Source organism: Bos mutus, chromosome 13 (genome assembly GCF_027580195.1).
Source record: "Bos mutus isolate GX-2022 chromosome 13, NWIPB_WYAK_1.1, whole genome shotgun sequence".
In the NCBI taxonomy this organism is placed as follows: domain Eukaryota; kingdom Metazoa; phylum Chordata; class Mammalia; order Artiodactyla; family Bovidae; genus Bos; species Bos mutus.
Window position 1 is genome coordinate 42,355,624 of NC_091629.1, and position 15,947 is coordinate 42,371,570.

At 50.3% G+C, this 15,947-nt stretch overlaps 1 protein-coding gene across 1 annotated transcript in view; it reads left to right on the forward strand.

Annotated features, from left to right (window-relative positions):
* The first annotated feature begins 3,151 nt into the window (after positions 1-3,151).
* Positions 3,152-15,947, forward strand: part of APCDD1L (APC down-regulated 1 like) — a 47,940-nt gene continuing 35,144 nt past the window's right edge. Inside the window, exon 1 of the mRNA XM_070382100.1 lies at positions 3,152-3,271. Within this exon, the coding sequence (XP_070238201.1) occupies positions 3,223-3,271 (49 nt within the window). The 5' untranslated portion in view covers positions 3,152-3,222. The remainder of the gene's footprint in view (positions 3,272-15,947) is intronic.

Below are 15,947 nucleotides of genomic sequence, written 5' to 3' on the forward strand. Positions count from 1 at the left end.
GCCCACAGACATGACTCATGGCTAGCAGAGTCGAGGCTCAAGAAAGAACCTGCTTCTTCCCCAGACAACCTTATAATTACTAATCATTTCAAATATTCTCGGGTCTGTAGGTACGAAAGGGATCAGGAATAGAACAATTAACACCCTTGCTGCAGCAAAATGCAAGGTCTGGACAATACAAATTTGGGGGGTTAAAAATAAATATCTACGTTTGAAGTCAAGTAAGTTTAGCTTCGGTTCCTTCTCTCTCTTTTGTTAGATCTTATGACCAGAGGGTTGTTCAAACACTAATTGTTCATTTTCTTTCTTTTTTTTGGAGTAAAATCTGCATTGAACAGGGAACTTATCTGACCCTGTGCTTCTGTTTTCTCACCTGTAAAGCCAGGAGAGCAGCGCCAGTGGGCCTTGAAGACCCCTCCTAGCTTCTCCCATCCTTCCAAGCATCACCCACTGTTCATGTCGGGCTGGGCGAGTACGATACCACCTATAAATCTCAATCTCAACAGAGGAGTTTGGCTAAGACCTAGGCAGCACTTTGCAATAGGGCTTCCCTGCCATTCCTAAGCCTCTTCGAAGAAAGGGTGTTATCATATTAATAGAATGGGTTTTCTCATTTAGGAACTTGAAACTCAGAATGGAGCCAAGAGCCCGGTCAGTCAGGGAATCCCATGGAGACACAGAGCATCCCAGACACAAGCAGGGACTAAGGAGTCTGCCACTTTCCAGCTGTGTGGCCTTGAGGCAGTGGCCCAACCTCTCTGAACTCAGTTACCCTGCTCTGTAAAATGGGGCCAACAATACTTCTTATTTCTCATCAGGCTGTCCAGATATAAAGTCTATGCATCTAAAGCACCTGGCCCACACCAAGGTCTCAATGTGGGTATTAGTTGCTCAGTCGTGTCCAACTCTTTGCAATCCCATGGACTGTAGCCCTCCAGGCTCCTCTATCCATGGGATTTCCCAGGCAAGAATACTGGCGTGGGTTGCCATTTCCTTCTCCAGGTTGCAATAATTATCAGCAATTCCTCTTATAAATAAGCCAATATAAATAAATAAGCCAAAATAACAATTAATACATGAGCACCAGGCTTTGCAGGGAAGCTCTGTTTTCTAATAGCAGTACAGTAGGTTCTGAAAGTACCAAATCATAACCCCACGTCGCATCAGCGTAACATCCACCTCCCAAGCCAAACCATTCTTACTCAAAGCCCCATCAGTGAACTGGGACTGCAAAAATGCCCTCAAGCTGGAAGCACAGAAAGTACAGCCTCAAACAGTCAGGGCCAAAAGAGCATGCAGTTTTTTTAAAACTATCCATAATTGTAAATTTTTAAAATTTAAAGGCACAAAGTTGCCACAAACAATCACCATTATGCAATTATAAATAAGCACACCCCACCCCCCACCCACGTTACCCCTTTCACCGAAACTTAATATGTGGCGCGCGGCCGCTGTCTGCCGGGGAGCTGATGGCATCTCGGCTTCAGCAAGGCCACCTCGAGCCTCATGCTGTTCTCAGCAATCCATAGAGACCAGAAAAAAATGTCATTTTCAGGAAGGGAATTGATCGTTTCTCTCACATTTCCATTTGTGTAAGATCACGCTGTGGCCTCCTTCCACACTTGTCGAGTCTGTTCCTCCAGAGAAAAGAAAAGCTAAGGACATCCCGGGGACGGGGGGTCCCTGGCTGAGGGGTCCCTGGTGGAAGTTGAAGGGTTCCGGAGGCCCAGGGTAAAAAATCAAAAGACGGGGTGCTGTCTACTGACCCCCAGGGCCAAGCAGCCCACAAGTGTGGACAGGTGGGTCTCTTCAGAGGGCAGGTCAGCTGCCTGGACACGCACCCTGGGCACAGACATGTCCCCACGTGCCCAAGTCCTCCCCAAGGGACATCCTCCATCTCTCTCTCTCCCTCTTCCTCCCTCTTTTTCATTCTCTTCTTCTTCCTCCCTTTCCCATCTGCCTTTCTATCTGCCTCTCTTCTCTGCCTTACTTCCTTGTCCCTGTCTTTCTCTCTCCCTCTCTGCCCTTTTCTCTTTCCTTATCTTTCTTCCCCCTCTCTCCTTCTAGCTTCTCTCTTTCACCTCTCGTTTGGTTCTATCTACTCTCTCTTCTTCTTTCACTGTTAAGGACAACACAATGAAAATGGACACCTTGATCTACACATCTCAGCCCCCCACCAACCCCGCCTGCACGGCTTTACTTCCATTCTGCTGGTGGTCCCCGCAGGTGGGAAGCCCTTCAACTTCCACTTCTCCAATCCAAGTGATTCTGTCGCTTCTTCATCCATAAATCCAATAACTTGGGAGGTTCCTTCCCCAGATGCTACTCCTGTCCTTCAAGTCTTCCCTACCACTGAGGAGCTGCCTGGGGGAGCCCAGGCCCTCAGGTCAGGCCCTGAGGTGGCCTGACCCATCCATCTCCCTCCTCCTTCTCCCAGCTGCCTTGCCTCTGAGCAGCCACCCTCAGCTGACTCACTCAGATGGGGATTAGGAGTGGGGGCAGGAGGAGGAGTTGGGGGTGGGGGGAACCGCCCTGGTCGGCTCCACACTGTTTGCCCAGATGCTCTTTGGAGCAGAGAAGAGCTAATTACAGGGAGCGGCTGTGGGCTGCTGGGCGCCCCAGGTTGGCCACATTCACTGCGCTCCTGCACTCCAAGTTGACGCGACTTTTCCAAAAGTGTCTGGAAGGCCTGAAGAGAAGCCTTGGGGGTCTGAGGACCCAGTGGGCACAGATGAGCTGCCCCCGACCCCCTTGCCCTTGGAGGGGACAACCTGCATAGGGTTTTGCTTTTGCGGAGGAGCGCACCGCAACGTCTGGCTTGGCCAGGACAAGAGTTTTCGGGAGGCCTCCTGGCTCACTGCAGAGACTTGGTGGGGAGAGGAAAGAACCAGGGCACGGAGGGGGGTCGACTGGGTTCTGAATGGCAGGAGGAGCTGCGCCAGAGGGCTGGGCGCACTGCGAGGCTGTGCGAGCAAGGCCGGGGGCTGTCTCCACCTCTTCTGGAAAGTTGGACCTATGAGTGCGCTGCTCTCCTTACAACTATCAACAGCCCGGGAGGGCGAGCGCGTGCAAGAGCGGAGAGGGGCGCAGGACCCTCTTGACTTCTTCGCAGGACCCCAGCCGGGCCGCCGCTGTCCGAGGCCGCCTGAGAGCCCTGCGCCGGCGCCTCTTCTCCACACAGTGTGGAGGCGCCCCAGGGGCCGTCCTGCCACCCTCGACGGGATGCCGGCTGCCATGCTCCCCTACGCTTGCGTCCTGGTGCTGTTGGGAGGTAGGTGCCACCCTCCCCCCACTGCCTCGCTGCCTGAGGTCAGAAGGGAGGGAGCTGCCATTTGACATTCCTTGGGCTTCCTGGGGACTGCAGTGTGGGCTGGTGAGCCAGGCCGGCAGTTCTGCGTCTTGCGCGCTCTTCTCCAGCCTCACCTGGCCGGGCACCTGCTTCACCTCCAGCCTCCTCCTGGACCCTGTGCTGGGAAGCCGGGCGCGGAACCACGTGTGCGCCCCTCTGTGCTCAGTGCCCGCGAAGCCTGACCTCCAGGGATCCCGAGCCCACTGGGAGCCCCTCAGCAAGGTGCAAGCTCCACGTCACTCAGACCTGGGCTGCGGAATCTGGTCTTGCCCACTGAATCCTAGATGGGCTGGGACTCAGAGCTGCTGTCCTACAGCAGAGCTACAGAAGAAGTGAGGGGAGGGCACAGTGACCCTCACCCCACCCCTCAAATTCTGGTGCCCAGCAGGCTTGGGGTAGGGGGTCAGGGGACCGGACCCCCGTAGAGGGGACAGTGTCGTCTCCAGAACTAACTGCTCTCCAGCTGCCTCTTCTTAGAGGGTAGGAAGATCAAAATTCTGTTATGCCCGCTGACCGTGGCGTACCACCATTGGCAAAGATGACAATAGTAATCACAGTGTGCCGGGCTCACCCCCAAGCACCCTCACTTTGTGAAGGATTAAGAATTCTATCCCTGGAGTCAGATCACCTGACTCAGAAGTCCAGATCAGCTTCATATCAGCCTGTGTGAACTTGGACAGGCATGTCCATCAGTTCTCTTAGCCTCAACTTTCTCATCTATCAAATGGGCTCATGAGATCCTCACCTCTGTCTGGGGTTATTGTGAGGGTTACAAGAAGGAGAGCAGGAGAAGCGACTAGCACACTGCCCAGCCCCAAGGTGTCTATCCTGCAGGAAGACACACTGCCCAGTTATCGCTGAGCACGCTTTTCTCCACTTACAGGCAAGGAGCAAAGTCAGGTCTCCCTGCAGCTCTTCAATCAGCCCCGAATTTCTCAGCTAGATATCTGAAGAAGAGATGAGCTGGGTCTGAAGGAAGGTCAAGGGAGGATGTGTAGGCAGTTTGAAGAGCTGCAGACGTATCTGCCAAAAGGGGATGTTTACCTCAGGGCTGGGGCGAGAGGTCGCACGGCTGTCCATGGCCAAGGAGTTCTCACTGGGCACAAAAGTAAGTAAGAGTGGAAAGTAAGAGTGGAAGGAAGGGGGCACGGAGGGGAAGGCTGGGCAAAGAGTCTGTGTGCTTGCCCTGTGGGCAGAGAGCTGGGAGGGGGAGAAGGAGGAAGCTGTGTCTTCACCTCTCCTCCTCCCAAGTGGTTCCATCCCATGGGGATGGGACGGGCCAGCCCAGTAGGGTACATTTCCCCAGAAACCTGCAGCCTTGGTCACAGCACAGGGCCGTTGTCCTTGGCAGGCCCCGTGCTTCTGTCACGCCAATAAAATCAGCGCCAGTGTAGCCTCGCTCCTGGCTCTCTGGAGTCCTGCTGCTTCGCTCCCAGGTGACCTCTCGCCACCCCAAGTCAGACAGACTCCACAGGAGAGAAGCCGAGAGTACCCGGAGGCCTGGGTGAACAGAAGGGGCGGCTGTGGAGCCTGCGGTTGAGACCCAGGTCTCAACCTTGGGGTGACAGACCCGTGCGGGCTGCCTTCACAGCTCCTCGCTCTGAGCTGGGCCCCATTTTCCACTGAACCCTTTTCCCAAAGTCCTTCTCACCACTGGCTGCATCACCAGGCAACAAGTTCCTTGTGCTTTAGTGAAAGGAGACAGAACCCTTTTAATCCTTCAGATACTTAGATAATTGAGGTACCTGAGCAGAGGCAAGCCTGGACTTCATGTCTCCAGGTTCAAGAAACTACTGTAGGCACACCAACGGCCCCACCACGGGAATGCACCTTCTCACACACACACACACACACACACACATATACACCCCACCAGGGTTTCTCAGCCTCAGCACTGTTGATACTGTGGTCCAGACCCTTTTCTGCTGGGGGCCATCCCATGCCCTGGAGGACATGGAACACCATCTTTGGCCTCCACCCACCACACGCCAGTAACAACACCTCCCAGCTATGAAAACCACAAACATCCCCAGAAACTGCTGGATGTCCCCAGGGGCCACGATTGTTCCCTGCTGAGACCCACTGGTGTGGGCAGATCAAATTCAACTTTCAGATGAATCTGTCAAAAATCACCAGGTTAGGTGGATTTTGTTATTCTTGCTCTGAGCAATCAGGAAATCAAAGGCACAGTGGGACCTCAAGAAAAACAACACAGTTGAAGTAGTTTCTAATCTAGACGTTGATTTTTCCCGCTTGTCCACTCTCCCCTGGTCTCTGAAAATGTCCTCCCTGGAGATGACAGGAGCTGGCTGTGGGTGAGGGTGGCTAGTTACCGGCTGCAGCAGACCCTTGTCAAAACCCTCCATCGCCAGATGTGTCTTGTGCCAGTGCAGTGGCTTCCAGCTTTGGTTCACTCCTCAGCAATTTCTGGCTCTTAAAAATCTCCTTACTCAACAATTTATGCTTGAGGGGGAAAATGAAAAACCACAGCTTCTTTTTTTCCCCCTCTCATTTGTATTTCTTTTTTCTAATTTCAGCCCTGCTTTTATCTCTAGCCATATACTTTGCAATGGCAAGTTATCATTTAGAGACAGATTAACTAGGACAAAATCACAGGCTATTCCATAATAAATTACTTGTGGATATGGGGCTCTGTTTCAAAACTAAGAGTGAAAGCTGGGGAGAAAATGAACTTAGTAGATGGGTCCGAAAAATCAAAGGTGAAAGGAGATAGGTAATTGTATTCATTACGTAAAACAAAAAAAAGTTTTTTTGAATGAAAACTTCCTCTCACTGCTTGGATCATTGTGGCCAGCTATTTCACTTGTATTCTGACTGACGCTGGAATCTCCAAAGTCTAAATAATCAGCTCAAGACAAACAGAACAGCTTCGTTGGTCTCCAAACCATCTGGATGGCAAACTAGTAAGAAGCTACGTGTGAAGAACTATTTGGGAAATGTATTGGATACTCACTATGTTCATGGAAGCTGAAAGCCAAAATGAGCCCCTGCTGAGTCCCTTCGCTGTTCACCTGAAATTATCACAACATTGTTAATAGGCTCTACCCCAACGCAAAGTAAAAATTTAAAAAGGCAAAAAATAAAAGACCTGGTGCAGCCAAGTAAATTAATCAATAAAGTAACTAAAAAGAACCCAATGCCAAAAGAGGCCACTGAGTTCAGTTTGAACTTGAGGGCAGTTCAGGCTGAGCTGGGGGTGATCCGGGGAAGGAACTGAATTCTGAAGCTGGTGCCAGAGGTGGCCATGAGTTGTAGCTGGGTGGTAGGCAGTGAGACTGATCCTCAAACCAGAATGGGTTTCAGAAGTTTATTGCCCAAAGCCAGCCCCCGACCCAGAGTGGGGAGTGCAAGGGTCATGGTGAACAGATGTCCCAGAGAACATCAGACCTCCCTGTGCGAAGGGCCACCAGGGGTTCAAGTGGGCTTTGGTTCCCTGGGGAGGCAGGACTAGTCCCCCAGGACCTCCACCTGTGCACTGGGAGGTTGGTTGGTCTTGGCTGAGTTTAACACGTCTTGTGTGCTATGGAGAGCTTGAGAGCAGCATCTTAGGAACTGAAAAGACCCGGGTCCCATCCTGGCTTTGTCACCTTCCAGCCCTGTCACCTATGTCCCCATTAGCGAGTTGGGAATGATGATAGCCCCACCCTCCAGGGATACTCAGTCCCCGCCAGAGCCTCTGTCCTGCTCAGCTGTGTTCACACCCGTGCCTTCTCCTTTGAGCCCCTGTCCGTGGCCCCATTTCCTGTGTGACCCTCCTCCCCGCACACTTCACAGACAGGCTTTCTTCCTCCTCAGAGAAGGTATCACCAGCCACCACCAGGATACAGAAACACTCTGTCAGCCTGTCCTTCAGGCCACGCCCCTTTCCACCGCAGCCTATACACACACACATGCTGTTCCTCTGCTTAGAATACTGTTCCCTGCCCCCAGCCTCCCCTTCATCTGCAGATTTGGATGTAAATCCCTAGTCATGAAATTGCTGCAGCAAAATATGTGTGTAAATTCTCCCCAGAGCCTTCCTTTCTAAGGGCTTGCACAGTCAACAACCTCCATGGAAGGGCTATGAGACCCTTTCCCCACATCCTTGCCAACCTTCATCATTACTTTTCTTTAAAAATCTTGCCAGTGGCAATGCCTGGTTATTTATACTTGCATTCCATCAGTTATGAGTAAAGAAGAATGTCTGTATATAACCCCTTTCATTGACTTTCCTATGACACCTCCAGTAATCTCCTTTGCCCATTTTTATATCGAACTTAAAAAAAATTTTTTTCTCCTTATTGATTTGTTAGTGCTTTTTATATAGAGAGAAGTAGCTGTCTCCCATATACATTGCCATTTTCCCTAGCTTTCTGTTTGTCCACCCAAACTTCCTGAAAGAGAATTTACTCTTTGTTCCTGGTCTCTTTCACATTTATTCCGCTGAAACATGCGAAGGCATGTGGTTTCTAAGCAAAATGTGCATTTTTTCACCCAAGAGAAGAATAGATGGCCAGATAGTCTTACTATGAATGACCACATATGGTGTCTGTGTGTGAAGGAGAAACTGACTTTCCTCGGAGGGGAGAGATACAGCCCAAGCACTATGCTAACAAGCATGTCATAAATGATACCCCATGATTCTTGCAACCTCCTGTGCCATGGGCACCATTCTACAGATGACAGAAGCAAGGCCACACACCCAAGGTCGTCCAGCCGGCAAGCCCAGGGGCTGAGATTTGCGGACCACCAAGCTTCCTGCTTCAGCTGCCCTCTCCTGAGGCAGTTCAGCTCAAAGCTCAGGCAAGAGGCTCCCTGCTCTGCTGCTGCTCGAAAGAACTGGGCTTCTGAGCCAAGTTTGGGCGCCAGGAGATCCACAGGCTCTGTGGCATCTGGGCTGATGGTTTACATAACACGACTTAATGGGGAAGATCGCAGCGCAGAGACCACAGGCATGCTAACAAGAACAGCGTTTTAAATCCCCAATTAAATGTTAATCTGAGAGTTGTTGAAGAGGGAAGGATCCTAATTGTCCATCTGCAAAGGCTGCAGAGCTGCTGGGCTCTGGAATTCGGCTTCCCACATTCAAATTCCAGCTGCTCCATTTGCTGCAGATTACCTCATCCTTCCATGCCTCAGTTTCCTCCTTCATGAAGTTGACCCCAAGGGACTACTGTGAGAAGTCGGTATTACTATCCATGTGGAGTGTTTAATACAGCACCAGGCACACAGCAGGGGCTTGGTGAGGTCACTCACATCACTGTTAAGGTGACAGACACTGCCCTGCAAGGTCCAATCTGGGGAATATGCTATCCTTCTCCTTGTGGGATTGCGGAGAGGGCAACTGCAAGGCAGTCTGGGATGTCAGGAGTGTGGCTGGGGAGGAGGGGTCAAAGAGGGTGATGGACAGAGTCAGAGGAGGACAGGGATGCAAAGTATGAAAAAGGAGTCAGAAGCCTGACTTCCTGCTTTCAAAGGCATGTGGGGCTTGGGTTGCCTTTGCCTGGTAGTGGACCTGAAGTGCCCATCCAGTGGGTGGGACGGCGCCATGAATTTCAGGAAGGAGGGATGGCGGGGGGGGGGGGTCTTTGTGAGGAAAGCTATGACAAACCTAGACAGCGTATTAAAAAGCAAAGACATCACTTTGCCAACAAAGGTCCAAATACTCAAAGCTATGGTTTTACCAGTAGTCATGTATGGATTTGAGAGTTAGACCATAAAGAAGGCTGAATGCTGAAGAATTGATGCTTTTGAATTGTGGTGCTGGAGAAGACTCTTGAGAGTCCCTAGGACTGCAAGGTGATCAAACCAGTCAATCATAAAGGAAATCAACCCTAAATATTCATTGGAAGGAGTGATGCTGAAGCTGAAGCTCCAGTGCGTTGGCCACCTGAGCTGACTCATTGGAAAAGGCCCTGATGCTGAGAAAGAGTGAAGGCAGGAGGAGAAGAGGGCAACAGAGGATGAGCCCTGGGTTGGGAAGATCCTTTGGAGAAGGGAATGGTTACCCACTCCAGTATTCTTGCCTGGAGAACTACATGGACAGAGGAGCCTGGTGGGCTATAGTCCATGGGGTTGCAAAAAGTCGAACAAGACTGAGCAACCAACACACATACCCAGAAAACGGACTTGTGGACACAGTGGGGGAAAGAAAGAGTGGGACGAACAGAAAAAGTAACATCAACATAAATATACTACTGTGTGTAAAATGGATAGCTGGTGAGAAGCTAGTGTATACACAAGAAGCTGAGCCTAGGGGTCTGCAATGAGCTAGAGGGGTGGGATGGGGGAAAGGGAGGAAGGCTCAAGAGGGAGGTGATATGTATATAATTATGGCTGATTTGCATTGTTGTATGGCAGAAACCAACACAACATTGTAAAGCAATTTTCCTCCCATTAAAAATTAAATTTAAAAAAAAGTAAAAAAGTCAACATCCACTGGGCACCTGCTTTTGTTAAGCATTGTAGGAGCATTATATTACTTCTTTACGATTGCCGTATTGTTTGGACACTACAGTCATTGCCATTTCACACCTGAAGAAATGGAGGCCAACGGGCTAGGGTTCCTAAAAAGTTTGCAGACCAGTGAGCTCTTGGTTGCTCAGCAACCATCCACAGCATGTGAGATACCAACCCAGTAAGTCCACACAACTCACTGCTCCCTGGTGGCCCTAAGGTACTAATAGTCTGTCTACATGGTTAGCTCAGGGACCAGGAGACCCATTCCCCATCACAGAGAGGAACCAGGGAAGGTGGGATCCTTCACAAATGCCAGGGAGATCCATGGTGCTACCTGTTGGTCTAATTAACAGTGGAGGGTTTGTCCTGAGTAATCCTCTCCCGCCACCCCCTTCTCAAGCCTTCTTCTGTTTGAAGCCAAACTGCAGTGGACAAGTGCTGGGTCTGCCTGCCTAGGTTCCTTGCTCCCTTTTTCTGCTCTAACAGCAAAGTTTCCCTTACTAACTCCAGTTCTGGAGGACTTGTGAGCCAAGGTGCCTCCCCTCCTACCTGGGACACGACTCTCAGGCCTGTGCCCACAGCTATTCCAAGAGCTCAATGTGCATTACAAAATCTGAGCTGCCCTCTCCAAACCTCAATATTAAATTATACAAAAAGGGAGAAGCAAAGCAGTCAATCACACCTAACCCTCTTCTTGCCCCCAAATACGAGTAAAAACAGAGCTCAACACAGAGATGTATTTAGCTTGGAATTACCAGTGACCACAGCAAAACAAAATTACTTGTCCTCTGAAATGTACAATTAAGAGTTGTTTTAACATGTGTTTTTTGGTGGTTGGGTGTGGTTTCTAGATAGTTTGAAAGTGAAGTCTACTGTTTGGTCTGTCAGCTCTAACCGGGTTCAGATGGGCTCCACTTTCCTTAGCAGCAACCCCCAGTTAACTGAAATGAAGACCAACTTGCCAGGGGGTGAGAGTGCCTGGGCTTTTCCAGTTGATGTTTGCCCTTCTTTTTTTTCTTACGATAGTTTTACATTTCGTCTGCCTTTTACAGGGAGGTCAACTTAAAGTAACCAATAAGACCTCAGAAAACTGTTAACCTGGTGATGGAGTGACTAGCTGCATTTTCCTGGTAAACCCCACCCCAAGCCTTCAGGGACTAGAGATGCCTGTTTGGGGCCAATTCAGAGATGTATTCATCTCTGCCACAGTGAAATGCCATCATGCTTAGCAGTGAATTCCTGAAAACTTCCTGATGCTGACTTCTTGAAAACTTGGTGTTCCAGGTAAAGAGCTTAAGCCCAGTCCCATTATATCAGGCTCTACATTATTACTGCTGGCAGGGGCCTCAGGGAATAGAGGTTAGGATACCGAGCTTCCAGAATCCTTTAAGGGCTTCAACAAAACATGGAATTGCTTGGAATTTGCATATTCATCACCACAGAGCTTCTCAGAGTGTTTGAGGCCAGAGCTGCTGGAGTTCATTATTAAGAGGGTGAAACATAGTCCCCTGTTTACACAGATAATTTGCTCAGAAAGTTCTTTTTTTTAAATCCCACTTAACTACAAACTTCTTTGTCTCTCTCCTCCAAATTCTAATTTAGAACGAAATGAATGAATATGCATTTACTATGTTTTTGGATAACTTGGTATAATTTCAACTCCAATGATGGAAACATTTCTTCATTCAAGTATTCTTCAAGGGGTGTTCAGTGGATGCTGACAGTGTGCCAGGCACTGTTCCACGTCTTGGGGACACAGGCATGAACAAAATGGGCCTGGTATGGCCCTTGTGGAGCTTGCCTTCTAATTGAGTGGTGGGGTGGGGTAGGGGAGCGCAGACAATAAATAAGAAACAAGAGAATGACTGATGGAGTGGTACTAAGGAAAGATGGTGACTGGGGAAGTGTGGCTTCCAGAGGAGGTGAATTGAGCTGCGCAGTGGTGTGAGGAAGAGGGGGTGTGAGAGAGGACTTGACTAGGTCTGAGGCCCAGGAAAGGAGGTTGAAGATCCCAGAGGTGAGACGAGCTAGAGGGAGGGGCGTCCAGGCCAGGAGACACCATGCTCCTGGGTCACATGTTCTGAGAACACGGGGGCCTGCTGTCTTGGTGGTGGGGTGGGATGTGGAGCAGAGGCTCAGGAGACCACGCCGGTGAAGGTCACAGCCAGGGACAGGGTACAGCGGAAGGCTGGGGTTTGGAGAACTCTGCCGGACACAGCAGACACACCAGCCCCACCTGCAGACGAGAAATGAACGTCCACCCAACCTTGGTGACTGCTGCTGAGGGTCTTGACCACAGCACCCAAAAGTGGTCCTGACGCAGGTGAAGGGCGTGAGCAGTCAACGGGGTCTGAAGCCAGGAGGAGGCCAGCCTCCCAGGTGGACACAGGATGGAGATGAGACTCCACAGAGGACAGGGAGATGTGAGAGTGGGGCCCGTGGCCTTGGTGAGGGAAGGACAGCAGCTGGAGGTGACGTCCACCAGGAGGTGATGAAGGTCAGGGCACCCTCCAAGGATGAGAGGTTTTGTCCGAGGGAGGAGGACCTGTGATCTCCAAGCAGTACCAGCTTAGGACCTGTCATCAGGGAGGCTGGCATTTGAGTGGAAACCAAAGTTCTCAGGGATGGGAGGTGTGGGTTTGGCTGGTCTCCACGTCCAAACTGGACTCCACGTCCAAACAGGCAGCCAGTTCAGGCAGACACCTTTGAACTTCCTCCTCCATCCCTCCCAGCCCCTTCAACCTTTTCCTGGCCAGGTGTGTCCCATCAGCTCCCGCTGGACAAATGGCCTTTCTTTGTGCACGAGGGCCACTTCAGGATAACCAAGGGTGTGAACAGAGTCCTTCTTCCCTTCAAGAAATTATATCCTTGTTAATCAGGAATGCAGTATCTGAAGCCACACTTAAGCATCGTCTAATAGGTCCCCAATTACTGAAGGGGTACATTTCGGGGGGGCTGAAATTTCAGCCGCACCACCACCAGTCTGATTATCTTGCTGCTTCCCTCCCCCTACTGAAAACATTTCATTATTGAGCAACACACTTTCGAAGCTAGTTTACATTGTCTTTGCTTGGCTGACCTTATACGCTATTGAGTTGGAAAATGTGGTTTGTATTGTAAGGCCTCTTAATAATTTTTTTTTTTTTAATGAGGGACTTTTCCATTGCAAATGAGACAACACCATATTTAGCACAAAGAACGCCTCTGTCTGTTTTGAAACATAATTTTCATTAGCTAGGTTTTTCACCGTAAAGAGGATTTAAATTTTGTTTTAAAAACAGTCTGCCGCCCCCCACCCACCTGCAACACGTATTTCTGTGTATCCCTCCGTAACAAAGGTCTAGAAAGACAGGCAGATTGATAGTAATGGTCTGCTGGGAAAGGAAGGAGGTTGAAGGCTGATTAAAGGGAATTCTGCTGCCCTGCCTTATTCCTTAGTAATGCCAATACACTAATAGGGGGTAGACAGAGTCCTGCCTCCGCCAGCCCCGCAGGCAGGGGCCTGTGTTATGGGTTGAAGCATGCCCCGCACCTTACCCCCAAAATTTGTATGATGAAGTCCTAACCCCCAGAACTCCATAATGTGCCCTTCTTTTTGGAAAGGGTCTTTACAGAGTGATAGCATTAAAGTGAGGTCATGGGAAGGGGGACTGTAATTCAAAATGGCTGACGTCCTCATAAAGAGGGGAACCAACGTGAGGACGGGGGGAGGGAGTCGTCTACAAGCCCAGGAGAGAAGCCTCAGAGGGAACCCCCCCTGCCACACCTCCACCTGGGACAGCTGGTCTCCAGAGGGAGGGAGAATCCATTTCTGTGGTTTAAGCCCCCGGTGTGGGGGGCTGGGTGATGCTCCCCTGGGACCTAATAGAGTGAGGCATGGGGGTGGGCGGGGGTCCAGCATCCTCCTCCATGAAGTGGGGCATCAAGATTGCCCCGAGTTGGACAACAGGCCCAGCCCCCACCCAAGCAGCTCTCACGCCGGCGCCCCCTCCCCAGTCCCTGTCTGCAGTCTGCACAGGAAGCCAGGCAATTTTGGAGGGATTAGGACCATCGCATCTCACGCACCTGGCCCCACACGGTAACCACGTTCCCCTATTCTGTCCTCGAAAGGCCCACTGAGACCTTAGCACTGCTGGCCAGGAGTCCCACGTCCCCACCAAGATCCTACGATCCCCCTCAGCTGGGTCCCCACACGGGCCCTTCCTCTCCTCCGGGGCATCCAGGCCTCCGTGGGGCTTCTCGTAGGCGTGCCCTGCCCTAGGCCCTGCCTCTCCCTCCTCCCCCTCCTCCTCCTGCCTCCCCCTCTCCCCGCTGCCTGCTTCCTGGCCCCCTGCCGGCCCACCCAGCCTCCCTCATTCTGACACCCCTCCCTTCTCTCTGGATATCCCTGTTCGGTCATTTCACAGGCTTCTATCCCTCAAACCAGTGCTGGCCAACGGAAATTAGATGCTGGCCACGTATGTAATTTTTGGCTGCCACGTATTGCACGTGAATCCTAGCTCCTCGACCAGGGATGGAACCCATGTCCCCGAAGTGGAAGTGGAGTCTTAACCACTGGACTGCCAGGGAAGTCCCCATATGTATAATTTTAAATTTTCTAGTAGCCACACTTTTAAAAGGAAAAAAGAATAAAATGAAGTTGTGTAATTATATAGTTTGATTCAGTGACTCGATGGACATGAGTATGAGCAAGCTCCAGGAGTTGATTATGGATAGAGAAGCCTGGCATGTTGTAGTCCATGGGGTCACAAAGAATTGGACACAACTGAACTGAACTCACAGTTTGATTCATATTTAAAGACATTCTTACTTAACCCAAGATATCCAAAATACTATCATTGCCACACACAACCAATATTTTAAAATTATTGAGAGTTGGCATTATTTTTAAAATAATGTGCGATAATATTCAAAATTTGGGGCATAAAATTTCTATCAGAAATCATTATATATTTAAGCTTTATAAAATTTACTGTTGAAAAGGAGAGGCACATGCTTACCCAAGTTGTTCCAAAGCTTAAAAGTGTTCTTTTAAGTAACTGAACTGAATTTTAGTTTTGAAATATAAGCTAGAATCATGTTTCTCAGAAAAGGGGCGTTAGATAAAACTGGAGAAAATCTGAATAAAATATGTATGGACTTTAGTTAATAATGATGCATCAAGATTGATTATGTAATCGTAGTAAGTGTGGGCTTCTTAGGTGGCTCAGTGGTAAAGAATTCGCCTGGCAACGCAGGAGATGCAGGTTCGATCACTGAGTGGGGAAGATCCCCCGGAGAAGAAAATGGCAACCCACTCCAGTGTTCTTGCCTAGGAAATCCCATGGACAGAGGAGCCTGGCGGCTACAGTCCATGGGGTCACAAAGGGTCGGACATGACTTAGTGACTGCAGCACAATGACAACACGCACCGCACTCACATAAAATGCTATTAACAGGGGAATTGGGGCTAGTGTAGATGAGGACTCTACTTTCTTCCCAGCTTTTCTGCAATCTGAAACTCTCCCTATACTCTCTCCTGCAGCCTCGATCCCCAGAGGGGTCCCTGTGAGCAGGTCTGAGTTCAGACCTAGCAACGAAAGTGAAAGTTGCTCAGTCGTGTCGGACTCTTTGCGACCCCATGGACTGTACAGTCCATGGAATTCTCCAGGCCAGAATACTGGAGTGGGTATAGCCTTTCCCTTCACCAGGGGATCTTCCCAACCCAGGGACTGAACCCAGGTCTCCTGTGTTTCAGGTGGATTCTTTACCAGCTGAGTCACAAGGGAAGACCTTACACACTTGCAAATTCACACAGTGACTTTTGTTTTTCATATAGTTTGACTTGCCTACCTTTTTTTGTTTCACTCAAAGTAAATCAGAATCTTATTAACATCTCCTCAGTGCCACTCATAAGAAGCCCTTTCCCCTTTCCCTAGCCCCTGATCGCAGACATAGCCTCACCCATCCCTGCCTGGCGCCAGGAAGACCCCTGAGGGGTCCCCTGCTCCCCCACCCCTCTCTCCACTGCAGGCCCATGCTCCCTCAGTTGCTTCTGCCTGAAGCACCTCCAGGGCTCCTTTGCCTCCAATACGGCCCCACCTGCCCAAACCAGCCTGCTCCACCCAGGCAGTCTCCGTGCCCTGTGGGCCCCACTCTC